The sequence below is a fragment of the Macrotis lagotis genome, chromosome 1 (genome assembly GCF_037893015.1).
Source record: "Macrotis lagotis isolate mMagLag1 chromosome 1, bilby.v1.9.chrom.fasta, whole genome shotgun sequence".
Classification (NCBI taxonomy): Eukaryota; Metazoa; Chordata; class Mammalia; order Peramelemorphia; family Peramelidae; genus Macrotis; species Macrotis lagotis.
The window spans coordinates 868,281,994-868,309,582 of NC_133658.1; the positions used below are offsets into that span (position 1 = coordinate 868,281,994).

Consider the following 27,589-nt stretch of genomic DNA (forward strand, 5'->3'; position numbering starts at 1 on the left):
TTTATTAATGGACATCATAAAATATCTAAGGAGGGGCCTTAGAATACAGAATGTCAGAGTTGAAAGGGCCTTTAGGACACAGCATGTCAGAACAGGGAGGGCCCTTAGAATACAAAATATCAGAGCTGGGAGGACCCTTAGAACACAGGATACCAGAGCTGGGAGGGTCTTCCAAATACAGGATGTCAGAGCTGGGAGGACCCTTAGAACATGGGATAACAGAGCTAGGAGGGTCTTTTGAATACAAAATATCAGAGCTGGGAGGACCCTTAGAACATGGGATAACAGAGCTAGGAGGGTCTTTAGAATACAGGATGTCAGAGCTGGGAGGACCCTTAGAACACAGGATGTCAGAGCTGGGAGGACCCTTAGAACACAGGATGTCAGAGCTGGGAGGACCCTTAGAACACAGGATGTCAGAGCTGGGAGGACCCTTAAAATAGAAAATGTAAATGACTGATCTGTAAAAGATCTTAAAACAGAGAATATTGGAGCTAGAAAGGAGTGTAGGATATAGGATCATAGAGCTGGATGTGATCTTAGAATCTAGTACAGTTTTGAGATCCCCAAGGCCTAACATCCTTTTGTAACCCCGTGAGGAAACAGGCCTAGAGAGCTGAAAATGAGGCCCAATGATATATTGTAAATACTAATTACATGACAGCATCACGAGCTGTGACTGACCCTGCTCTCCTGTGACAGCCCATGATTGAACTTGACCAAGGACCACCATTGATCACTGATCACAACTGACTGAATGGCCACTCTAGATGTTTCTGTAATAAACCCTGCTTTCATTGAACCAGAGCTCAGTTGACTTGAGATCCTGACACTGCCATTCTCGGGCATGGGGTGACATAAGAGCACCAGGTTGCTGTCCTCAGACTCCTCCCTTCCACCCCCCCACCCCCCAAATCTAGCCAGGACCAAGGCCAGGGGTTGTGTGGCTCCAGATTGTGGAGATCACTGCCCTCTGGTGGCCAGAGCTTAATAGTGTTGAGCAAGGTTACCTTCCACTTTTTAAATTGTCAGTAGAATGCCTCTTCTGCTGCCCATTCATACCAATAAGAAAGGAGGACATGCAGAGTATTTATTCCCTGTTACACTCAGATCTAAGTTGCCATCCAGCTGGTGCAAAGTGGTGAACACCACTGTGCAGAAAGGTTACTGGGCTGCGTGTTTACTCACCAGAACACAAAGGAATACAACTAATAATAGCTAGCTTTTAAACACAGCTCTAAAGCTCACAAGATGCTTTACACTTATGATCTCATGGTCTGTTCATGGCAAGCCTTGGAGGTAGACACTATTAATAGCCCCAAGGGCAGAGGACAGAGCATGACTGAACTGAGTCTAGGATGAAGATCCCTGAGAGAGGAATGGGAAGCTGGAGAAGGGAGGTTTGGTTTGGGAAGTATAGGAAGTGACATCATAAAAAGTGAGGATAGGAAGTCATGGTCAAGGAGTTTCTGGTACACCACTTGAAGGTCGTCCTCAATTTCTCTCTTTTATCCACCTCATATATCCCCATGAATAACCAAATCTTGTCTTTTTTTCCCTATGGCATTCCCTTATATATCCTCTCTTCTCCATTCATCAGGGCTCCCAAGTTCAGGTCCTCATCACTTCTCAGGTAGACTACTGCCACAATCAATCAATGAATCAATATTATTATGTAACTCTTATGTGACCAGTCACTACTGGGGATACAAAAAAGGGAAAAAGACAGTCCTTGTTTTCCAGAAGCTCACAATCTAATGGGAGAGACAACATGCAAACAAATAGTACAAAACAAGATAGGCATAAGAGACAGGAAATAATTATCAGAGGGAATGTACTGGAGTTAATAGCATCTGGAGAAGGCTTCCTGTAGAATACGGGCAGGAATATTCAGCCCTGGCATCATTCTGTCTGGCACTGCCACAGCAATCTCAGGAGGGACTTGAAATTCAATAAATCTAGGAGCTTTTTAGCAGTGAATTAATTAAACATTGACCAAATATAGCAGGCGAATGATGTTATAAATATTCAAATGGCCCTTGGAAGAAAAAAGATTTTCCACCCCTGCTATACAAGGTGAGATTTTAGTTGGAACTTAAAGTAGTCAAAGCAGAGGAGAGGGTTCCAGCAATAGGGAAGACAGTGTCATTAGATGTAAGAGGATGAGTAGGGGAGTCAAGGGAGGAACAGGCTAGATTAGGAAGGATTTTGAATGCCAGAGCATTTGGTATTCGATTCTGGAGGCAATAGGGAGTTATAGCAGTTTGTTAAATGGGATTCTGAAAAACACCTGGCAGGAGAAGATACCAGACAATGGAGATCCTTTCTTGAGCTAAACTGCTTAGCATTCCAACATTACTACCAAGAGTGCAACTACAATGGGCTGGACACATTGTTAGAATGCCAGATGTATGTTTGCCAAAAACCCTATTCTATGGAGAACTCACATGGGGCAAGCACTTACAAGGGGGTCAGAAGTAATGATACTGAGACACCCTGAAGGTTTCATTGAAGAACTTTAGAATTGATTATACAGCATGGGAGCCACTGGCGCAGGACTGGCCAGCATGGTATGCCCTCATCAGTGAGGGTGCTACAAGGAGGGCAAGAATGGAAGCAGCTCAAAGGAAATGGAACATCCATAAGTTTAGAGTACCCACCCCAGGTGGGTACTACTTGTGCCCAACTTGTAGTAGAGCATTCTGAGCTCACACTGATCTGATCAGTCACAGTCGGATACCCTGTGATTTTTCTCAAACATGGTGATGTCATTTTGGTCTTCTTTGATAACAAAGGACAAGAACCAAATGGGAGGTGAGGGTGACATGATCATATTTGTATTTTTAAAAAATCATTTAGCATTTTATTGTTCCCAGTTACATGTAAAAACAATTTTTTAACATACGTTTTAAAATTTTTAAGTTCCAAATTCTCTCCCTTCCTCCTGACTCAACCCCTTCATTGAGAAAGCAAGCAATTTGATATAGATTATAAAGGTGTAGTCATGCAAAACATTTCCACAATAGTTATGTTATGAAAGAAAACATAGCTCCCCCTCCAAAAGAAACTCAAGAAAAATAAAAGTTTAAAAAAGTATGCTTCAATCTGTATTCAAACACCATCAGTTCTCTCTGGGGATATCCTTTATCCAAAGTCCTTCAGAGTTGTCTTGGGTCACAGTATTGCTGAGAAAAGCTAAGTCAGACCTGTACTTTTTAAAAAAAAAACTCCTTTTGCTGCTTGGATAGAGGGTGGAAGTTGGACTGGATTGGGGAGAAACCTGAGGCAGACCCACCAGTTATTGCAAATTGTCCTGGTTTGAAGTGATAGAGATCTACCCTAGAGTTGGGGCAGGAGCCTCCTAATTAGTCTCTCTGCCTGAAGTTCCTTCCCACTCAATCCACCCTCCTTTGCCTTGCAAAAACAATTTTCCTAAAGCGCAGAAGTGCCCACATCATTCTCTTGCTCAATAAATCCCAACAGTTCCCTATTGCCACTGGGATCAAATGAGATTTTTTCTTTATTTGGCATTTAAAGCTTTTGACACTCTAATCCTTTCCTATCTTTCTAAACTTCTTACATTCTGCCCTTTTTGACGTACTCTTCCTCACAATGATATTTGATCTCCTGCCTTGGTTCTTATCCTTGTAATGATGCTTTCCCTCTGACTCTTAGAAGTCCTTTTAAGTGAACCTCCTGGCTCCCTTTAAGATTCATTTCAAAAGCCTACAAAAGCTAGCTTTTTCTAGTGTAAGGTTATGAAGAGTGGAGGTGGGAAGATTGTGGATGATGAGATCAGGGACATATGATCATCTTTGTGTGTGGCCAAAGTGGAGTAAAGATGAAGGTCATGAGAACTAAGGAGACTGATGAACCTGAAAGGCAGGATATTTGAGGAAACATTGCCATGTAAACTGAAGTCTAAGGAGAGGAATTGGGATATAGATGAGACCTGTGAGACAGGAACGGATCATCTCAGGCAGACATCAGAATCTGGATAGGGGAATAGATGTGGTTGGAGTGAACTTTAAAGGAGAAGAGGTTGTTCACTGAGCGTGGCAGAGGAAGGTATCCGAAGTGCAGTGAGGAGGAGGAGGCCTAGTTCTCTTCCTTGACCATGTGTTGGGGGTGGGGTGGGAGAGGGGGCAGGGCCGATGGGGCTTGAGAAGATGGCCAAAGACACAGTCAGTCTTCTAGGGGGAGCCATGACTGTAAAGAGTCTGAGAAGAACAACTCTAATAGCAAGAGCAATGTATTGTTATTGAAACAGGAATCCAGAGGCGCAATAGAAAGCAGGGTCAGGAGAGGGGAACACAAGAGGGATGGGATTGATATGGTTGGGTATGAGGAAGTAGGGAGTAGTAGGCGAGTTTGGGTCTGGACAGTCTGTGACTTCTAGGGCAGGGACTTCTAGGACAACAGGTGTTGTGCTTTTTGTCGAATTGGCAATCATTTCATGAAAAAAAGGCCAAGGGGGCAAGATGGCAGTGTATGGTACCTGATCTGGAGTGCGGAACAAGGGCAAAGTTGTTCAGTGATTGAATGTGTCTGAGATCTTTCTTGTATTTTTAAAAAATCATCTAATAATTTATTTTTCCTAGTTACACGTCAAAACAATTTTTAACATATGTTTTAAAAATTTTAAGTTTGAAGGGGTAAAGTATGTTGACTTCCAGTCACCAACCAGGTCAACAATGGCAAGATTTTTTCTCCATGTTTAGGGAACTCTGAGAGGCTCCTGAGCTGGTGGCTGGACATAAAATCATAGATTTGGAACCTGAATGGACTTGAAAGGTCACTTGGATTGCATAGTTCTGAGGTGTATGTGAATCCTGAGACTTATAACTCCTTCAATTAATTGATTTGTTGTTATTATTATCATTCATCCTTTGTTCTCAAAGATGACTATATCTCCAAAATAACGAGCAAACATTTGCTGGGGGTCAACTACTAAGATCTGGAAATGATTTGCATGGAGATGATTGAATCCATCTGAGCAAATGCAGAGCCCTGTGTTGAACCCTGAGGAGGAAGCAGAAAATGAGACACAAGCCCTGATCTCAATGAGCCTCTAGAGGTGAAGCAAGGCACATATTGTGACATCCCGTGATTCTAGACCTTGGGAGAAGTGCCCTAAACTCCCTAATTTCAGAGGTTGGGAAGGCAGCTTCCTAGAAGAGACAGCATTTGAGCCACCCAAGGTTGGGTAAGGTTTAAGGATTTGCCCCAAAGGATAGACAAGATGGAGCATGGTCCACTCCTCTCAAACCTAACTCCTCACAACCTAAGTGGGGGAATAGAGTCAAGGTTGAATGGAAGAAATGGTAATAGTCTTGAATCACAAGTATTTATTAAATATTATGTAGGTTTAATAGGGCCTCTGGGCACTTCCTAAGTACTGGGAACATACAGACAAAAACGAAACCGAACCTGCCATCAAGGAATTTGCATATTACTAGATAAGATAAGCTGTACATATAAAGAAAAAGAAATACAACATTTATGATAAGGAGTCAGTGAATGATAAGGAGAGAGATGTGGTCAGACCTGTGTAACTAAATTTAATCTGGTCCTGTGCCCTGGATGGATTGGAGAGGAGAGAAGGAATTCAAGGAGGTCAGTTAAGCGGTCATACAAAACCCAAGTGACATGGGATCCAATGATGTGCCCTTGGGTTTCAGCTCTCCCACCTTAAAACAAACAAAACCCAAACCCTCCTTGATGCTCCTTTATCTATCAGCCACCACTCTATACCTCTCCTTCCCTTCATGACTAAACTCCTCCAGAAAGCCGTCTATATTTAAGTACCTCTATTTTCTGTCTTCCAACCATCCATTCTTGATTTATGTCTTGCTACTGGACTGGGGTGACTCTAGAGAAGAGAGTGAGGCTGATGATTTTGCACAGCCCTACCTCACTTAAATCTGATTCACTTGCAAGTCAAGACATCACCCTCCTGATGCCAATGGTCCTCTTTGGAAACAAAGGACAAACAACAACAAACCCTTTGTAATCTGGCATCTGACCTCATATTTCCTCTGGACCAGCTCTCTCCAAAGTTACCAGTGGTCTTTCACTTGCCAAATTCAGTGACTTTTTCTCAGCTCCCTTTCTTCTTGACCTTGCAACCTTGGACATTGCTAATCACCCTCTCCTCTTGGATACTCCGTCTCTAGCTTTCCTTATGCTTCTCTCTCCTGGTTCTCCTCCTATTTCTCTGTCCATTCCTTCTTCATCTCCTTTGCAGGCAATCTCATCTGCTCATTTGGGTTCAATTATTATTGCTATGCAGATGATTCCCAGATCTCATTACTGATTTCTGTGAATTTGGCCTTAAAATTAGTAATTAAACATGTGTTAACCTTCACAGTTTGTCATAAGAAGTGACAAATGTTAACCTTCAGGGTTTGGCTTCAATTAAGAACAAAACAGAATTAAGTTAACATATACATTTATCAATATTTGTCTAAGTTCACTGATTCACAAGTGTGCATGGGGAGCCTGGTTAGAGAATTGGACCTCCTGAATGGAGTTTTACAAAAAGCTTCTTAGACCTTTTCACAATGAGAAGGCAGTATCTAAAAAGCTATTTCTGACTTTGTCATCTTAGAAGGAGACCGGATATCGGATACATCTTTTATGAGACGTGTCCAGGAAGGCACGCTCCTCTCAAACCCAGGATCAGTTATGCCAAGACCTCCTCAAATGGGAATCTTCCCCCTCCAGGATGCTGGCACCACCCAGGAATCATTAATGGGGATTAGAAGTCATCCATATGACCAAATGCCTCCAAAAACCATCTCCCTTCATTTTTTTTTCTTTTTCTGTCAACAGCACCCCAATCCAATTGCCTGATTTGCTACTTTGGCATCATTCTCAAGTTTCTGATTCATGCTCACCCCACTTTACCAAATTTTGTTTTGATATTTACATTTCTGGTATCTGTCCCCTTTCTTCTATGAGCCTTCACCAGCTCTCAGTGGGACTACTGTAAATAACACTGAGTCCCCTACCTCAAGTCTCTTCCCACACGAATCCATTCTCCCCACTCAGCTGCCAAAGTGGTTTTTCCCTAAATGGAAGATCTGACCATGGCCCACCGTCATTCAGTAAACTCTGGTGTCTTCTTATTACCTCCAGAATCACATATAAAATCTTATTGGGTTTTTCCCCATTATTTCCCTCCATATACTCCGATCCAACTGCATTTGCCTACATCCTGCTCTGAAGGCACAAAAATCCATCTCCAGATTCAGGGCTTTTGTACTGACTGTAATAATGTTTGTCCTTCGTTTTCAAAGAAGACCATGAGGTGATGCCATAACAAGCATGTGAACTGGTTTTAAGTGAGGAGGTGCTGTACTAAGTCACTGGCCTCACTGTCTCCTCTGGTGCCATCTTGGACCAGTGGCCAGACAGGAATCAGGACACCTGTTGCCAGGTGGCCAATGGATAGAGCCTTGGATTCAGGAACACAGGAGTTCGAATTCAACCTCGGACACTCACCACTTGCTAGCTGTGTGACTTTGGGCAAGTCACTTTACCCTGATTGCCCCATGCATCCAGGGTCATCTGCACTGACTGTAACTCATGCCTGGACACTCTCCCTTCTCACCTCCAATTCCCGGTTTCTTTGACTCCCCCACTCTGATTTTAGACAACTACCTGCACCTGTCAGGTTTCCTTCTCTGAAGAGCAGTTAGGTGGTGCAGGATAGAGCACTGGTCCTGGAGTCAGGAGAACCTGAGTTCAAGTCCAGCCTCAGACACTATTAGCTGTGTGACCTTGTGCAAGTCACTTCACCCTGACTGCCTCCCATCCAGGGCCATCTCCAGTCGTCCTGATTCCTATCTAACCACGGGCCCCAGATGGCTCTGGAGGAGAAGGTGAAGCTGGTGACTTAGTTCATCCCCCTCCTCACTCAAATCCAATTCATGTGCTTGTCCTGGCAGCTCCTCTCTGAGGTCATGCTCTTCTTGGAGAGCAGAGTTTTACCAAAAGCTTCTTAGACCTTTTCACAATCAGAAGGCAGGATCAAAAAAGCGATTTCGGGGGCGGCTGGATGGGCAGTGGATAGAGCACCGGCCCCGGAGTCAGGAGGACCTGAGTTCAAATCTGACCTCGGACACCCTTGGGCAGGCCACTGAACCCCATTGCCTTGCAAAAAACCCTAAAGATAAGCAAAATAAAAAGCTCTGACTTTGCCATCTTAGAATGAGGCTGGATATCTGCAGAGTAAGGAGTCGGATGCGCTGGTAGCAAGTCCCACCTAGTTCCGAATCCGTCCTGTGACCCAATAGGGAAGGAAGTCGGACTGCCTGTGGGTTGGGTAACTGCGGGCAGGGAGGAGCCCCACGTTACCGAGTCGGGTGACTGGGGATCGGTGGGGCCTTGGGCAAAAACGGGGGAAGGCCGCCCCCGGAGCCAGAGGCTGGTTTTGGTTTGCGGGGGCTCGGGGAGGACTCCTCCGCGCCGGATCGGTAGTGAAAGTGAAATCCAGGAGGTCTGGGTTCATAGCTTTGCTTACCCTATTGAAGAGCGCTGAGTCCCTGAGATAAGGTCGCCCCTCTGGACCTCAGTTTCCTCATCTGTAAAGCGAGGATAGTAGCTAACACTCCACAACCGGCTTGGAATATGTTCTGTGAAAGGCGCTTTGTAAATTGTAAAAGTTCTGGAAATGAGAGGGGCCGGAGGGGGGAACCTCCCTACGTCCTGAAGGAGACCGGCCACGCAGTGGGGGGGATGGGGCAAGGCTCCTGGGCCCGGGGCCAAAGTCGGGGCGGGGCAGGAGCCCGAGAAGCTGGGACTGGAGGGGGCAGGGGGAAAACAGGCCGAGTCCACATGACTGCGGGGAGCCCCGGGCGGGGAGACGAAGGGCGGGGCCGCGACGCTCCGGCCCAGGTGGGAAGCTAAAGAAGGGGGAGGAGCTGGACTGGACGTGGGGGCCGGGCTAGGCCGAATGGGGTGGGGGGAGCGTCCGGGGGGTGGAGCCAAGGGCCTGCCAGAGTCCAGAGGGGCATGGGCGGGATGAGATGGGGGCACAGATCTGGGAGAATGGGGATGGGGCCCGGAGGGGGAGGGACTAGAAGGGGAGGGGGACTTGGGGGTGGGGGTGGGAGGGGCTGGGGGGGATGGAGGGGTTGGAGGAGGAATGGGGGAACTTGAGGGAGGGAGAGGGAGGGACAAGCAGGGATGGGACTGCAGGAGGAATGGGGGTTCTTGGGGGCGGGGGATGGGGGGTGAAGAAGGAATGGGGACGGGAGAGAAGAGACGGGGTGGGGGCTGAAAGAGGAATGGGGGGACTTCGGGGGCGGAGATGGAGGAGACTACCGGAGAAATGGGGAGCCCGGGGCGGGAGCGGGAGGGCCTCGGAGGGGGTGGAGCCGGAGGAGAAAGTGGGCGTCTCGGGGCGGGGGCCCCGGGCGGCGGGGGCTGGCGGGGGCGGGCCCCGGGCCTCGCTCGGACTGTGCCCAGGCCGCCGGGCGCTGCTGCCGTCTCCCCGCTCCTCGGCCCCGCTCGGCTCCTCGGCCCCGGCCCGCGCCCCCCAGTCTCGCGGCCCCGGGCCGAGCCCCCCGCCCCGCCATGCCCGAGCAGCTCAGCGTCGCCGAGTTCCTAGCGGTCACCGCGGACGACCTCGGCTCCCAGGGCGGCCCCGCCGCGCCGGCCTTCGCCGCCAAGATGCCCCGGTGCCGGGGGGCGGCGCTGGCCCGGGAGGAGGTGAGGGGGAGCCGCTGGGACTGGGGGGGCCGGGGTGGAGGGGAGAGCCTGAGCCGGACCCCTCCCGGGGGGTGCCCACGGCCCGCGCATCTGAGAGCAGGTAAGGTCGTCCGGAGTGGGGCCGCCCAGGGCCCCAGGCTGTGTCTCGGGCCGGGGGGCAGCGGTGAGGGAGGAGACGTTAGGGACCATCCGGACCACTTCCCAGTCCAGAAAAGAAGCCCAGTGACCGACCCAAGGTCATCCAGTACCGAGTGGCACAACCGGGATGGCCAAACGCTCGGCTTCCGGCCCTGCCAGCTCTCTTTTCACTAACCCCAGCGGGGTCTTGGCCACGGAAGCCCTGAAGCCTGTCTGGATTAACTCCAGCCTAGGGCCGTCTTTCTGAATTCCCCTCCCACTGACTTCTATGTCACTGGAGTGGACAGAGCCCTGGAGCTGAGTTTGAATCCTGCCTTCGACGCTTCGAAGCCATAGGACCCTGGACAAGTCCCTTAATTTCTCCTAACTCTTCCTTGGTAAGACGAGGATGATCGATAGCATCCTGTACATGAGATAAGGTTCTTTGCCAGCCTCCAGGAAGCTTTCTGACTGCTCAGTCGGATTCTTTTTATTCATCATGTTTTATTTCACTGTTTTAGTTATTTATGTATTTTATTAGAATGTCAGTGACTTGAGGGCAGGAGCCATGCCTTTTCTCAACTCTCTTTTCTCCACCCCTCCAGTCGGCCCAGGCCCACCCAACAAATTGATTTGTAGGGAGTCTCTCTTAATACTTAGCTTGCCCCAGGACTGTGACTAAATAGTGGATCCTCCTCCCTCCCATCCCCTCCAAGTTCCTTCTATTCCCACCCCCAAATCCCCCATTCCTCCTGTTGCCCCATCCCCTCCAAGTCTTTTATTGGTGCTTTTTATTTATAAATTCCATTCATTTCTGAACATCTCCCTCTTCCCAATCCCTCCTTTTATCCAACAAACCTTCCTTTGTAACGAAGATTTTAAAAGAAAAAGCAAACCAGCCAAATTAACCTGATCTGACAGAATTTGCAATTTTTTTCACTCACCCCATCCTACCTCCTCAATCCAGAGAGAAAGATACATTTTTGGGGGGCTAGAAATCTGCTGTGTGACTTCTCTAGCTATCAGTTCCCTGGGGCAGTTGTTTGAAGACTTTGACAGTGGGAAACTTCAAGACCAAGCTTGGTCAATCTTTTTCCCCTTTAAAAATTATTTATTTATTTAAGGCAATGGGGTTAAGTGACTTGCCCAAGGTCACACAGCTAGGCAAGTATTAAGTGTCTGAGACCTGATCTGAACTCAGGTACTCTGACTCCAGGGCTGGTGCTCTATCCACTATGCCACCTAGCTGCCCCGCTACCACCGCCACCTAGCTGCCCAGATCAATCTTGATTACAAGAGTTTAGTTTTGCTTCATTGTTCTTTTTATCAGCATTGTTGTTGTTTTATTTGCACATTCTGTTTTACTGGTTCCCCTTACCTCATTTTACATTATTTCATAAAAACAGAAGAGATCACCAATGAATGAATACTTCATTGTCCACTTAGCAGTCTCTGGGGGAATGCCACAGGGATCTGTGCTCAACCCTCAGAAGTTTAACATATTTGTCCATGGCTTGGAGAAAAATATGCATGCACACACTCCAGATTTGCAGGTGACACTAAACTGGGAACATTTTGTTTAACTCCCTGAATGGTAGCGTTGGGAAACAAAAAGAAGGATCCATTTATATTTATTTATAATGATCCAATTACTATATATGTCATAATATATTTATTATATACTTTATATTTATTATATTCATGTATAAGGTCTAGCCTATGTTGTGGGCCTTTCCCCACTGTGTATTGGGGAGGGGAGGGGAAAGAGGCAATCCTTAGAATGAACTCCAGAGAAGGGTTAGCAGGTTAGGTCAGAACACTGGGCTGAATCTAACAAAATGAAATTAAATAGGACGACATAGAATCATAGTTTAGATTTATCACTGGAGAATACCTTACAGGTTATCTTGTCTAACTCCATCATTTTAGAGTTGAGGAAAATGGAGAACTAGGGAAATTAAGTGGCATGCTAAAGATCACACAGGTGACCTCAGTATTTCTAAATCCGTCATTTCCCACTATGCCACGAGGCATCCTCAGTACATTTCACCACCTTTGCCTTGTGATCACTGCCTACTTTTCTGCACCACCTCACACAGTGACCTTCCTCAAGAATCCTGCCTTTGGAGGTGGTGAGCTCCTCATCACCTTCAAACAGCCTCCCAAAGAACTGATAGAAAAGTTATGTGGCAGATTTTTACTCTTGATTGCCTCACATCTAGGGCCATCTCCTGTCGTCCTGATCCATATCTGGCCACTGAACCCAGATAGCTCTGGAGGAGAAAGTGAGGCTGGTGACTTAGCACAGCTTCCCCCTCCCCCCCAGTCTAATTCACATGTATGTCATGTTATCACCCTCCTGATGTCATGGTCTTTGAGAATGAAGGACAAAAATTATTATTATTATTATTATTATTATTATTATTATTATTGCTCTGGTTTTGTTCTATTAGATGTCTAGATTAAAATCTATTTTCCCCCAACCCCAAATGAGAGGGCCTAAAATTCTTGCTCTCCATCCCCAAGAAAGATGAAATTCATCACTAGAGCCTGAGGACCCCAGAGATTTCACTGGGTACTCCCTCTGCCAGATCATTTGTTAAAATATTAAATAAGCTTCATTCCAACCCCCATCCCTGGGAGGCCACCCTATGAATACTGCTCTGTAGACAGAAGTGTCCATTTATCCTCACTCATAAGGCCTACCCTATGCGTGTGGGCCTTTCCCTCTGTGTACTGGGGGAGGGGAGGGGAAAGAGGCAGCCCTTAGAATGGGCTACAGAGAAGGGCAGCAGTATCGGCAGGTTATCTATGCCCTGGTTCAGTCCAGGCCAAGCTGGTACCCGCCTCCCCCTTTTGGCTTGGGAACTTGGCAACTTTTCAATGAATATTGTCTCTACCTCCTCTCTTCTGACAAAAACTGGGAACACCGGTCCTATATAACCATCTGCACTGGGGTGGGGTAGGGGGGCTATCCCAGCTCTTCCCATTGCCTGATAGGAGGCCAAGAGAGGGGTTAGGATTGTGCTTTTTGCCCCAGTGATACTTTTAGAAAATCCCTCTCCTGCTATCCTTCTATGATCTTGATGACTCAAAGCCATCCAAGCATTTCTACCCCCTTTTCCTTCCCCCTACTGATATCATTTGCCCAAATTTAACACTCCCAAAATATTTGCTCAGCTTGCTCCACAAAATTAGCTCCTGGCTGATGCTCTCGCCTTCCATTACACTCTCTCCCTCATCCTCTATACTTGGAACTTCATTATTTATATTGACAATCTCTCTATCAGTCTGACCTCCAATGACCTACCTCAGTTATACTCAAAGTATGATAGATTTAATTATCCATTCCATCTACAAACATCAAGGACCTAACATTGTGTTAAGCATCCATCTTAATGGAGAAATCTTAAAGGAAATGTCAGAGGTCATCTAGGCTGATCCTTTCATTTTACAGATGAGAAAAATAAGATCCTGGGTGCCTCATTGACTTATCCAGGGTCTCACAGATTTCCAAGAAGTCAAATCAGAATGTGAACAAATTTGAAAACATAAACCTGGCCACCTCTTAGCTCTTTCTATCTCAGGATTGCCCTATTTCCATGACCCAGAACTTTAAAATACCACTCCTCACTGACCACTTCCAATCTTTCCATCTTTCTCCCTCTTTTGCTCATATACAATCCAATTCAGTCATTATTTATGATTATGTTTCTTGGTTTTCAACATTCATTTTTTGTAAGATTTGAGTTCCACATTTTTCTTCTTCTCTGTCTCCCTCCCTTTCCTTCCCCTTCTCTTGACAAGTAATCTGATATAGGTTTCATATATATATATATATATATATATATATATATATATATATATATATGTTTCCATATTAGTGTAAAAGAAGAATCAGAACAAAAGGGAACCAAAAAACCACAAGAGGGAAAAAACATAAGGCAGAAATAAAATTTTTTATCATTTCAAAAATGATATACTTTGGTATGCATTTAGATTTCACAGTTCTTTCTCTGGATGTGGATATTTTCCATCACAAGTCCTTTAGAATTTTTGCTTATTGCACTTACAAGGAGAGCTAAATCTTTCTTAGTTGATCATCAGAAAATCAACCATCTCTTATTAAATACCTACTCTGTGCTGTTCTGAGAGTACCAAAACAAAGCAAAAACAACCATTCCCCTATAGGAAGGAGAGGGAAATCTTGTAGACTTTCATTATTATCATTATTATTATCCCACTTTTCCTGGTCCAGCCTCCCAATGTTGGCATCATTCTTCTCCTTGAGTACATAGTAGGTCCACATACATGTATCCCAGCCACTAAGCTGTGCATTACTCCTGACCTTGTAATCCTCATCTCTGGGTAACCCTTTGCTCCAACCCCTGATTTCTCTGTTCCCATTCTCAGGCAGTTGAGCGTCACTGGAGGAGATCATGAAATCAAACTGGTTTCACCCACCACCAATTCATGGGACCTCACTCTCAGCTGAGCCCTGGCTTCTGCTCAAAAATCTGTCTTCCTTTATCCTTCTTGGTTCCTTATCTCCTTCTCTTCTCTAGAGATTTGTTCCCAGTCTTTTCTTCTCTCCTCTAGTCACAGACCCCACCTCCATCCCCAGCCCACCTACCCACAAAAGATTGAGGCCATCTGATGGGAGTTTCCTCCACTTCTCACCTCCCTCCCATCCCCCCCCCCCCACCATCTCATTTCTTGAGCCTTGGAGTCATCTCCCCTTTTAGTCCTAGAAAAAGAAACAGTCCAGTTCTTTATGAAGGTTCATACTTCTACTTGGAGCCTTGTTCTTAGGGCCCCTTCTGATTCTCCCAGACCCTTGTTCCAATACTTTGTCATCTCAGGCCCCTTCAGGTTCTCCCTGGATCCTGAGTTTTTCTAGTCTGACAAAAGAGGTTCTGAGCCTCAGTTTCCTCAACTATAAAATGGAGCTAGTAAGACCTCCCCGACTGCCTCAAAGGCTTGTGATCTCAAGTGAAGATTCTTCTGTGACCCTTAGAAAGTGCTTTAATATCTGTATCTTAGTTTCTTCATCTGTAACATATATCTAATAAGACCTACTCTGACTCTCTTAAAAGGTTGTGATTCCAAGTAGAGATTCCTTTAGAAAGTCCCTTATTGTCTCTGAGATTCAGTTTCCTTTTCTGTAAAATGAAAATAATAATCTGTACCCTTAGTGAAGGTGGGGCTGAGAGGCCTTCCTCTTATTCTTATAGGTTATTCAAGGATGCTGAGGTGCTTCTTGGGCTATCTATCAATATTTTGTTTCATTTTTTTTTGAGGCAATGGATATTAAGTGACTTTTCCAGGGTCACCCTGCTAGTAAGCATCTCAGGCCAGATTTGAACTCAGGTCCTCCTGATTCCAGGCCTGGTGCTTTATCCGTTGTATTATCTATCTACCCTTTGTCTCTCATTTTCAAACACAGGCATTGTCCATATAATAGAGATAGTTATCAAAATTGACATTGATCCAAATTTATATGAGGGCCATTTTTAATAGATGTCATCAGAGCATATACTCCCGTTTTCAAGGTATGTAGGAGAAAAGCTTTCACAATAGAGTATCTAGCAGGAGAAAATGAAAACCACACAGAAACATGATGAGACACATAATACCTTTATCATCCTTATTTATGCTAGACCTGTATCGAGGATGTTTTCAAAGGATTAACTCATATTCTAATTCTTAATTATTCAACCCCTGAAAGTAGCCATTTTCTCTACCCGCTCAATGGTCTGCTGAATATTGAATTTAGATTCAATGGGTGGATTCCAAAAGCTCTTCTGATCACAAACAAATTCTAGACTGTATATGTAGCCCTTGACACATTTTTATTGGGCGAGGCAACCCAGAAGAGCCAAAAAGCTGGACCTCTCTGGGTTAGGAGAATCATAGCAGGAAAAATCATAGCAGGAAAATGACTTGTCCTATTTATCCATTGAAAAGGGTGAGGCTATTATTTCTATAACAATAATACTTTAAATGTTTTGTTATAAGAAATGACTCTGGAAGGGAGGAGAGGAGAAGCAGGGTGAAATTTGGAGGATGAAAAAACAGACATTGTTGAAATGTAAACAAAGATCTTTTATGAAGATCTTTATGGTTTACAAGAATGTATTCCTTACAACAACCCTGCAAGATAGGTACTTGGAATTGTATTAACCCTCTTTTTTTGGATAGGAACACTGAGGTTCAGGGAGATAAAGGAAAGGGCTGGCTATAATTAGGCAGGACCCAGGACCCAGGATCTTTGGATTAAAAGCTTAAAGAGAATTTTGTTCAACCTCCTGAGCTGAGGGGAAAACAGAGACCCAGAGAGAAATGATTTGACCAAAGTCACATAGCACTGGTGAGTTTTGCACTCATTTCATCTGCAACCCTGCCTCTCCCCCAACACACCAGGGCCCCTTCCCCCATGAGATCCTATTTGTAAAGCTTTCATCACAGAGTAGACTCTTAATAAATTCATATTCAGAGCAGCTAGGTAATGCAGTGGATAGAGCACCAGCCCTGGAGTCAGAAGGACCTGAGTTCAAATGTGATCTCAAAAACTCACTAGCTATGTGACCCTGGTTAAGTCACTTAATCAAAGTTGCCTCCAAAACAAACAACAAACTAAAAAAAAATGCTCATTTCTCCCCTTCCTTTCCCTCTTCTTTCCCATGATGCTGTCTGCAATCTCAGGAAATTATGGGGTTCCTTTCAGCTCAGGATGCAGAATTTTCTTACCCTCTCACCTCTACCCAGTCCTGCTGAGGATACCCACCCCACCCACCACATGGGAAGAATGTTGTATCTAGGTCAAGTCCCAACTCAGATATCTCCTAGCTGTGTGATTTTGGGTTGGTGAACTCACCTCTCTGTGCCTGCTCTGTAATAAGAACAATAACTAAGGTTTACAAGTGCTATACATACATTATTTCATTTTATCCTTAAAACCACCCTGTGAGGAAGGTGGTAATCACAGTAATAACAGCTAATATTTATATAAGGCTTCAAAGTTTATGAAGCTCTCCACAATTAAAATTTCATTTAATTTTCACAGCAATCTGAGAGGCAAGTCCTATTATTGGACCCATCATTCAGATAAGGAAATTGATGCTCCAAGAGGTTAAATAACTTGCTGCACTGTTGTGTTCATTCATCTTTCATTTTTAAAGAGGACCAGTGATATTCTAAGGTGATATCCTGACTTGGATATGAATTGGATTTAAGTGAGGCAGAGTTGCATGATTTATCAGTCTCAGTCTCTTCCAGAATCATTGAAATCTAGTGGCAGGAAAGAAGTCAACCCGACTGGTGATGGCCTTGGATGACAGTGATGACTTTGGTGTCTTCGATGTCAGGTGCCCAGGCACTGTAGGAAGGGTTGGGGATACAAAAGACAGTCTCTGCCCTCAAGGAGCTGACAATGTAATGGTGGAGTCAACATGTAAACCAAAATATACAGATAAGTTGTTTGCAGGTAATATGGATAATAATTAACAGAGGGAAAGCACTATCATTAAGAAGGGTTAGGTGTTTGAGGCAGGATTTGAATTCAGGTTCTTGATTACATATTCAACTTTGTATCAATTTCCCTATCATGTTGTTTGATGGCTAGAATTCATACTCGAAGTCAGGAAAACAGGAGCTATAATTATAACCCAATTTACAGATGAGAAAACTGATCGAGAGAGAGAGAGAGAGAGAGAGAGAGAGAGAGAGAGAGAGAGGCCACGTTGCTTGACCAAGGCCACTCAGCTAATAAGTCCAGTGCTCTCCATCATCTTGATGTCCATCTCATGTGAATCAAGAGAGCCAAATAGCCCCTGACTTCTCAAGCTGTGACTTCTCATCTTAGTCTTTTCAGATGAATCATCAAAAAGTGGGGAAGCTGTGGTGGGTTGTCAGCCTCATCTTTCCCCTGGCCTTCCAGAGACAACATAGTGTAGGGAAAACCCCAGACCCAGCCTGGATGGTTACTTCTCCTGCCAAGCTCCCTAAAGATAGTTTATAGAAAGCACCCTCTAGTCCTGAAAGCCTTTGGCAGATGTGAGGTCTCCTTTTCTTCTTTCTCCTTGGCTTCCTGGTCTTGGGTAAATTCCTCTACCTCTCAGTTTTCTCATCTGTACATTGAAGATAAGAATCTGTGGTAATGACTTCACAATTCTGTTGTAAAAGTAAAATGAGGAAATGTATTAATTTGGTTTGCACTGGTGATTACTTCTCTGAGAGGTCCCTCCAGTATGGAAATTCCCTTCCCAGATCAGCACTGTCTCTGAGGGGAGAACTTGAGCCCTTCAGAAAACATAGGCTGGCCTTCTCTCCATTATTCCAGAGGGAGCTACTCTTTCATTTATTTATTTTTATTTATTTAACTAGTTTTTGCAAAGCATTGGGATTAAGTGACTTGCCCAAGTGTCTGCATCTGAATTTGAACTCAGGTCCTCTGCCTCCAGGGCTGGCTCTCTATCCACCAAACAAACTGCCCTGGGCATTATTCCTTTAAAAATTCATTATATTTATTTTTCAATTTTTTATTGATAGCTTTTGTTTTTACATCACCTTCAGTTAGTCAACCAACATTTTTTGTACTGGTAGACATTGTACCTTTAAGTATAGAGGGAACCAAAAAAGAGCAAAAAGATGTCTTTAGAAAGTTTACATTCTAATAGGAGAATTGACATACAAACAATTGAACAGATATAGGGTATACATGGTGTAAATGGTAGATAAACTATCCAGGGAGCCAATCTCTGTAATGGACCTTCTTTCCTTTTTTTCTTTTGAATACACTGAAAAAAATGAGTGTATCAAGAACCAGTCCCAAACACTTTACCCCTTTATGCTTTTTTTTTAGGTTTTTGCAAGGCAAATGGGGTTAAGTGGCTTGCCCAAGGCCACACAGCCAGGTCATTATTAAGTGTCTGAGACCGGATTTGAACCCAGGTACTCCTGACTCCAGGGCCTGTGCTTTATCCACTATGCCACTATGCCACTACGCCACCCTGCCTTTATACTTCTTAAACATATTTAGTCATCTTTTCTTTAGGGTTCCAGGCAACCCTCAGAACAAGGAATGTCATCTGAGCTTGTCTCAAGAGAGGCAAGGGAGAAAGAAATGACTCCTGTTATTTAAATTTTAAAGTGATGTCACTATCATAGTCATTTCTGGATGTACCTTCTTCCTTCTCCATCCACTGAGAAGTAAAATAAAAACAGATAAAACAGAATACTGCCATGATAATCCCTACCTGTCTTCTGAGATGTTATCTGTTGTCTGGGACTATTACTGGTTTTCTCAGTTACTTAGAGTTTTGACTTCCTTCCAGCAAGCTCTCCATTATTTTGTTGTAATGTTTGTGTACATTGTTCACCTGGATCTGTTTCTCAGTTCTGCCTCAGTTCATAGAGATCTTTCCACTTTCTCTGCAGTCTTCATAATTGTCCTTTCTTCCAGTCTCAGCACTATAACAATCCATTCCCTTCTTGTACCATAACTCATTCTACTATTCCTCAGTTGATAAGGACCCATTTTGTTTCCATTCTTGTTTTTGGTATTTTAAAAAATGTTGATTCTTCCAGAGGTAAACTCAACCTGGAAAGGTCTTGGAAGACTTTCATAGGTGAAGGGTGTGCTGGCAGTTTGAGTCCTACATCTAGATTGAAAGAGGAGCTTCTCTGGTTGGCAAGATAATTAATAAGAACTGATTAAATAGGGTGGCTAGGTGGCGTAGTGGATAAAGCACCGGCCCTGGAGTCAGGAGTACCTGGGTTCAAATCCGGTCTCAGATACTTAATAATGACCTGGCTGTGTGACCTTGGGCAAGCTACTTAACCCCATTTGCCTTGCAAAAACATAAAAAAAAAGAATTGATTAAATACTCCCATGTCCCAAGCATGGTAACTAGGTGCCAGGAATATAAGGACCCAAATAAAATTATCCCTGGTCTCAGATTGAATTTGAACCCCATTCTATTATATCCAGGACTTTCTTCACCATACCAAGGTTTCTCTCACACAGTACATACATACCTGCCCATATGTAGAAAACCACAATGATTAATTCACATTATCAATTGTTTTGCATGACCATAAATTGGACTAGGAAAAAAAGGAATGGCAGTCATTCAATTTGCTGACTATTGAAAGAAAAGTGTGTATCTCTAGCCATCCCTCCATATTTGTGGGAGTCACTTCATGGAAATAGCATAAGTATATCATCTGTTGATTTTAATGCTTAATACAGGTTAAGAAAAACTGGGCTTTCTGAGCAAGACCAGAACAGGGCTGGGGAGAAGAAAACACTTTGCATATATTACCTTACTGGAGTCTTACTGTGAGATAAATAGTATTTTCTTCACTTTACAGATGAGGGAACTCAGAGAGGTTGTGATATGTCTGAGGACCTGAGGTCACACAGCCAAAAACTGTCTGAAAGTGAGATTTGAATTCAGATCTTCCTGACTTTAAATCCAACATTCCAGTATTATGCCAGGCTGTTGGCATTAGTAATGGCTGTTCTGCCAACTTCCAAGGGGTTTATGAGGGGCTAGATAAGTAGGATTGCTATTATTAGTTGTTATTATGATGGTTCTGTGAATATAAATGTATTAGTTTTTATTAGTCATTATTCTAATGGTTCTGTGGTGCATTGGTACATGGGCCAGGTCCTTTTCCTTCCTTCAACCTCTCAGTGAACTTGACTTGGAGACTGGGCTGTGGTCTGGCCCCCAATATTTGAGACAGGAGAGTAACAGGTTTTTCTGGAATGGATTGCTCTATCTAGATCTACAGATTGGTCAAGTCAGATCAAGGCAATAATTTATTAGCTTTTTTATTTACCAGCACCATGCTAAGGGATGGAGAGAAAAATAAAGATAAAGAAACCAGTCTCTTCTCTTAAGGAATTCATGCTGTGATGGGGGAGACAACATTTACCTTAGGGATCATAGGATTTAGAACCAGAAGGAGTTATAGCATAGTACTAATTACTAAGCTGTAAGGGACCTTAAAACAAAACTGAGATTGTGGGATCACAGGTTTGGAGCTGGGACCATGGGCCTGAGGGATCATCTTGTCTGACCTCGTGGAAACCCAGGGAAGTGAAATGGTTCAGTAAGGCTCCACAGGAATTGGATATGGAAAAGCTAGGATTTGAACCAAGGATCCTGGATCATAATTCTAGAGCTGAAAGGAATCTTGAACCAGCCCCTAATGAGACAATATCCAAAGTCAGCCAGTAAGAAATGAACCCAGGACCTCTTAACTCAACATACAGTGTTTTTCCACTCTACCAGAACAGGAAGGACCTTAAAACATGGAATGTCAGAGATAGGAGAGGCTTAGAACATGGAGTGTCCTAGCTGGGAGGGTCCTTAGAACATAGAATGTCAGGGCAACTAGGTGGCACCGTGGATAGAGCCACCATGGAGTCAGAAGGACCTGAGTTCAAATCCAACCTCAGACACTTAATAATTACCTAGAAGTATGACTTTGGGCAAGTCACTTAACCCCACTGCCTTGCACAAATAAATAAATTTTCAAAAGAACATAGAAAGTCAGAGCTGGAAGAATACAAGGAGTAGTCAGAGCTGGGAAGAATCCGAGAACACAGCCCACATACATTAGCAGAGGATGTTAGGACTGGAAAGAGGAAGTTCTGGTTGAAAGAAAAGTGTCTTTAGTATCCAGGCCCCTTCGTTTCAATCCTGGTTCTGCTACTGTGTAAACTTGCACAAATGACTTCCTCTTTCTGAGCCTCAGTTGTTTTACTTTTGGGTGTTTTTTTTTTAGAGAAAAATAGGTTTATTTTTGCCTTTTGTTTTTGCATCACAGTCATTTATGAATATACTTGATTCTCTCTTTCCCTCCTCCCCTACTCAGTAAGTCTTCCCCTGTAAGCACCCTGAGCAGCAGATCTCTCAAAGGAAAGAAAAAAGAGGAATTTCTTCATCTGATGGCTCAACAATTGGCCCCATCCCCTTCAGGAAGGGCCACCAGGCTAGGGAAGGAAGAAGGGGCATGTTTGCTTCCGTGACATTCCTGCAGCCCTTGTGCACTTCACTCTTTGTCATTTACCATGGGTCTTCCTCCCTGCTTTTCTGAATTCCTTCCATTTGTCCTTTCTTAAGGCATAATAATAATATTCCATTTCATTCATTAGCCATTCATGCTGCAAATACTCATTAAGCACCTACTCAGTGTCAGATACTCATTTAACCTGCTCATTCCCCACTGGTTAGACACTTCTTTTCTTTTCAATTTTTTGCTACAGCTTCCATGAATATGGTGGTGGAGAGGGAGGCTTTCTCTTCGGTCCTTGGTAGAGGAGGCAGGATTTTATGAGCATACTGGCTCACCTTAGTTTGCTCATCAATAAAATGATGGTAAGTGTCAGAAGAATAAGGTTTCTAAGATCCTTTCCAGTTTTAGACTTTATGGTCCAATGAATGAGGAAAAGAGAAAGTTCATCACTGTTACTATTAATTCTTTCCCCTATTTCCAAAGTATGTTAAATTTTACAAGGTGCTTTCCTTAACAAGAGCACTATGAGAGAAGTGCAGATTTTTGCAGATGGGGAAATCGCCACTTAAGAGAATTTTGACTTGTCTAAGCTCACACGGTTTGCAAGTACCAATATTGTGATTTAGAACCAGGTTTTGAAACCTTTACTTCCTCACTGAGCTTAAGGGGAGAGAGGCTGTCAGTTTGGTTTAACCTAGTGACCATTTATTGGGGCTCTTTCTGAGCCTGGAACATTAAGACAGCACATTTAATAAATGTGTGTTGGCTAACTGGCAGCCACCACGGTGGGTGCAAGGGATATGAAGACAAAATAGTTTCTGACCTCAAGGAGCTTCCATTCTTGTGTGTGTGGAGGGTAGAGAGGAGGAAGATGAAGAAATATGAGAAGAGATAGGATCATAGGAAGAGGTTCAGAATAAATGCAGAGTGTCTCCAAAGCCTTAGTGCACTTTTAAGTTAGTAAAGAAGTTAAAACTGCATTAAACTTTGGGAATGCCTTATAAAAAAGTGAAAAACAGCTAAACAATATGAGAGAAGTGGAGCATTCCTTCTGCTCTGGCACACTCAGGACTATTGTAACAAGCCCTTTTGTGGTTCAGTTGTGTCTGATTTTTCATGACCCCATCTAGGGTTTTCTTGGCAGAGATATTAGAGCAGTTTGCCATTTCCTTCAACTCATTTTACAGATGAAGAAACTGAGGTAAATAGGATAAAATGACTTGCCCAGGGTCACACAAAGTGTCTGAGGCCAGATTTAAATGAGTCTTCCAGGCCCAGGGTTCTATGCACCATGGGGCCCCCTAGCTGCCCATAGTATATGGTGGTATTGCTTGGCATATTTGCCAAGCAGTGATGGACTTCTAAAACTGGAAGGGGCTTTTCTCCCAGTCTTCCTATTTTTACAGAAAAAGAGATTAAGGCCCAGAGGCAGGAATAATTTGCTCTATGCCACTAGTTAGGAGCAGAGCCAGGCCTAATCATAACAATAGCTAGCAGCTATTATAATATATTGCAGCAGTCCTAGGACTATTATTACTGCCAGAGGTTAAGTGACTTACCCAGGGTGAAACAGTTAATGAGGGTTGGAGCCTCACTAGATCAAATCTTTACAAATCTTTACAAGATTTACAAATTGCAAGACCCTCATTCTATCTCCTATATCACCCTACCTGAGCCTCTCCTACCTCTCAGGCCCATGTTCTTGGTCTGGGGGTGGAGAGAGCATCTGGCCCAGGTGATCTATCTATCTGTCCTCTTTCTCCTCCTCCTGTCCTGGTGCCCACATAGTAAGAGTCTCTCTCTCTCTCTCTCTCTCTCTCTCTCTCTCTCTCTCTCTCTCTCTCTCTCATCTCTCTCTGTCCTCTCTGTTTCTCTCTGTGCCTGTTTGTCTGCCTTTCTTCCGCCCCTGTCTCTCTTTATACCTATTTCTTCCTTCCCACTTCCTTCAACCACTATACTAGTCCAGGCTCCAATTCCAGACTGTCCTCCCTCCTCCCCTTTGCCTGAAGCTGCCAACTGCGCTACAGGTTTACCTGCCCAGCCTCCTCCTGCCTTTCCTGATGCCCTCTACCAAAATAAATTTGGGTTTATTTTGGGGGAATTTCATATGTGTTCATACCCCCCACCCCCCCAGTAGACTATAAGCTCCTTGAGAGGAAAGACAGTTTTCATCTTCCTACCCATAGGACCTAGCACAGTGCTTGGCATATACCAGGTACTTAATAAATGCTTACTGACTTGAATAAATCAAATTCCTTCTGCTTCTCGTAATGGCCTCTTAATTGATCCTCCTGCCTCCTATCCTCTCTTTAGGCCACCCTCCACAGCACTGCCCAAGTATCTCACACACATTCATGCATGTGCATGCCCATGCATGCACACACATGCACAGATACACACAGTGACTCCTCAGGGCCTACTTCCTTGGAGCCTTTCACCATCAGCCTCTACCCGACCTGACCTGTCTTACCCCATCAGAGTGACCCCCCCTTGTGTCTTCTCTGTTTCAACCCACTGAAACACTGGCTCTTGCCCTCAGCTTCCACCTTGACTTACACCTGGACTCAATCCCTGCCTCAAATCACACAAGCCACTGCCTCCAGGAGGCTTGTCCTGATTACTCCAAGGAAGTCCTGATCAGCCCCCAGGAAGCCTGTCCTGACTGCCCCAGGAGAAGCTCCCTCCTCCCCTGCCCATTGCTCCTAGATCTTGGCCTTGACTCTTCTCTCTCCTCTGTCACATTCTTCCCTGTGATGTAGTTATGGAGAAAACCTGACCTCAGTAGGTTGTAAATTTGGTAAGAGTGAGGTCTGGGCCCTAGATACATATGTTGGTGTGTGTGTGTGTGTGTATGTATGTGTGTATGCCTCAACACATTACACACCGCTTTAGACACTGAGGACACAAGGACATATATGTACACATATATATGGCAGATGGGTATCTCCAGGTATCTATATATGCATGTGTATAAATGTATGCATGTATATTTAAACATGCATGCATGCATTTATCTATATACACATCTGCATTTCTATACATATGTCTATCTATAACACATTTCTATCTATATATATCTACACACATACATGCATATACATATCTATGCACATATCTCTATGTACATATGTGTATATAGAGATACATATATGCATACAAATGGATCCATAGACAGACAATACATAAATACATGTGTGTATATACATATTATATTCGTGCATATACATATACACAGAAACCAAGAGACATCTCTATGTAAATATACACAAGCTATATCATACATGCATGCACACTACATGTGCATTTTTCATGTGCATACACACAAACATACACATATACACACCTAGTTGTGAATGTGTATATGTTTGCACTGCAGACATGTATACACACAATGCATGTACAGCACAATCTACATGCTATGTTCACACCTGTACACAGGCACACCTACCATGTTGGGCCCTAGGGTGGTTGTGGTTTGATCCTTCAGCTGCGTCTAACTCTTTGTGGCCTTGTAGATCAGTACTGTACACAGGGTTTCCTTGATGCTGGAGCAGTTTGCCATTTCCCTCTCCAGTGTATCCCCATTTTACAGATGCGGAACTGAGACAAATAGAACTAAAGTGACTTGTCCAGGGTCACACAGCTAGTGGGTATTCAGACCTAGACACTGGGGGCGTAAGAGTATTTATACATGAATGCAAACACCTGCATGCATATGTATGCACAAACATACATGTGTGTTTACACATGATTAGCCATAGCCACATTTATGTACAAATATTATGCTAGGCACTCAGGGGTCCAAGGTCATATATACATATTACAAGAGGCAGAAGAAATTCAATGGATTTCTTTCAATTCAATAAGTACACACTATTGCAAGTACTGGGGGGTATGTGGCATAGATAACTGCATGCACATACATGTAAATATAACAATGAAAAAAGCTATGGATATTTGTATGATTCTAGATACCAGAGGTATAAAGGACGTGTGTATAGGTATGTGTCTACCTCCAGTCCCTAACACAGTATAGAAATATTGTGCATGTGTATATACATATATGGACATAGAGCCTCACACACACCACACCCATGTATCATAGTATATAGACACTATGTATTAGTGTTCATATATGTCCAGGTGTATGTGACCTTGTAATCCTAGTGCCCAACACAGTATACATGCACACATTCTACATGAACACACAAACATGTGTGTGCAGATGCATATACATCCACTTGAAGTCACAATATGTTCTCATTCCCCACTGTTAGCACAGCGTACACTACTTCATGCACATTACAAACATGTGTATGCATATATGCATAATTACATATGTGTAATTATGCAACTGCCTAGCACAACAATATACAACACACACATGCACAGAACAACATGTGTTCATGCACTCATGTCCTGGCACCTCCACTGCTAGGACCACATATATAAATACAAAAACATGTATATGCATGCACAGGTGTCCTTGTGTCCCACATTCCTTGTGTCCTACATGCCTAGCACAGCACATGTATGCACACATATAATATGTATACATATTGTACAAATTCAAACAATGTGTCCTTGTGTTGCACTGCCTCACACAGCACAATATATGTATACACACAACCAACATGTGTGTGCATGCACTCATGTCTTTGCATTCTGCTAACTTGTTCTTGTTCTTCCTCATTGAAGAAGACCAAAATGACTTTCTCCATATATGAGACAAATTGCAGTGTGTCTGACTGTGACTGATCAGACCAATACAAGCTTAGAATGCCCTACCACAGGTTGGGCACAAATAGACCTAGGGTGGGTCCTCTAAGTTAGCCAAGGTACACTTTCTGGTTTCCTGGAGATGACAGTCTTATGGAAAGATAAGGCAAAACTATAATATTAATTATTAGTTAAAGATAAATGTAGTATTTATAAGTGTAATCATCTACACTCTTAGTGCACTGGTAGCTGCAGAGAAGATGCCATCTTGCTAAAGGGCTTCCTAAAGGGCTTTTTCTCACCTTGGAGTTCCCCTGTACCAGTACAATCTCCGGTCCAGTCCTGGCCCCCATTCATGTCTCTATCCCTGGTCCCCAGGCAGTGCTTTGTGAGCTGGGGAGGTGGTGTTGTGTTTGGAAGTGAGCCACCTCCACCAGCCTTGGCTTGATACTGAGCTGTTCTCAAGGAGAGAGAGAGAGAGAGAGAGAGAGAGAGAGAGAGAGAGAGAGAGAGAGAGAGAGAGAGAGAGAGAGAGAGAGTATGGGGCCCCACTTTTCCCTTTCTCCTTCCCCCATCTTCCCCCCTATTCTCTATTCTGTCTTCTTCCTCTGCCAAGGCCCAGAACCGGGGCTAGGGGAAGAGGGGCCTCAGGCCAGCCCACAGAGCAGGACTCTGCTCTTCATCAGCACATGGTTGGAGGGGCTTAGCCCAGGCGGGGCCTTCCCTAGGGTCCCAAGGAATGCTAGGCTAACTCAAGTGAGCCAGCCTTTCTCTCTAGTTTCTCAGAGCTTTTGCTTTGGATGTTTCCAGAACACATATCTCATACCCTACCTCATTCTTAGAGAATTTGAGTTCAGGGACCAATTCTGCCTTACCATGGGAATCGAATCTCTTTAAACCTCCATTTTAGCAGTAGCAGTAGCAGTCATGCTGCCTACCCCATGGAGTGATTGTCAGCAAAATGCTATGGAGACCTTAAGAAATATGTCTTGTTCCTCTTATGCTT

General features: G+C 44.0%; 1 protein-coding gene across 2 annotated transcripts in view; it reads left to right on the forward strand.

Moving 5' to 3' along the window:
- The first annotated feature begins 9,542 nt into the window (after positions 1 to 9,542).
- Positions 9,543 to 27,589, forward strand: part of ASAP3 (ArfGAP with SH3 domain, ankyrin repeat and PH domain 3) — a 70,526-nt gene continuing 52,479 nt past the window's right edge. The window contains exon 1 of one of the 2 annotated variants that reach the window (XM_074218152.1): positions 9,543 to 9,717. In XM_074218152.1, the coding sequence (XP_074074253.1) occupies positions 9,583 to 9,717 (135 nt within the window). In that variant the 5' untranslated portion in view covers positions 9,543 to 9,582. Of the gene's footprint in view, positions 9,718 to 19,630; positions 22,227 to 27,589 lie in introns of those variants that run through there. The other variant, XM_074218153.1, reaches the window with a different exon arrangement.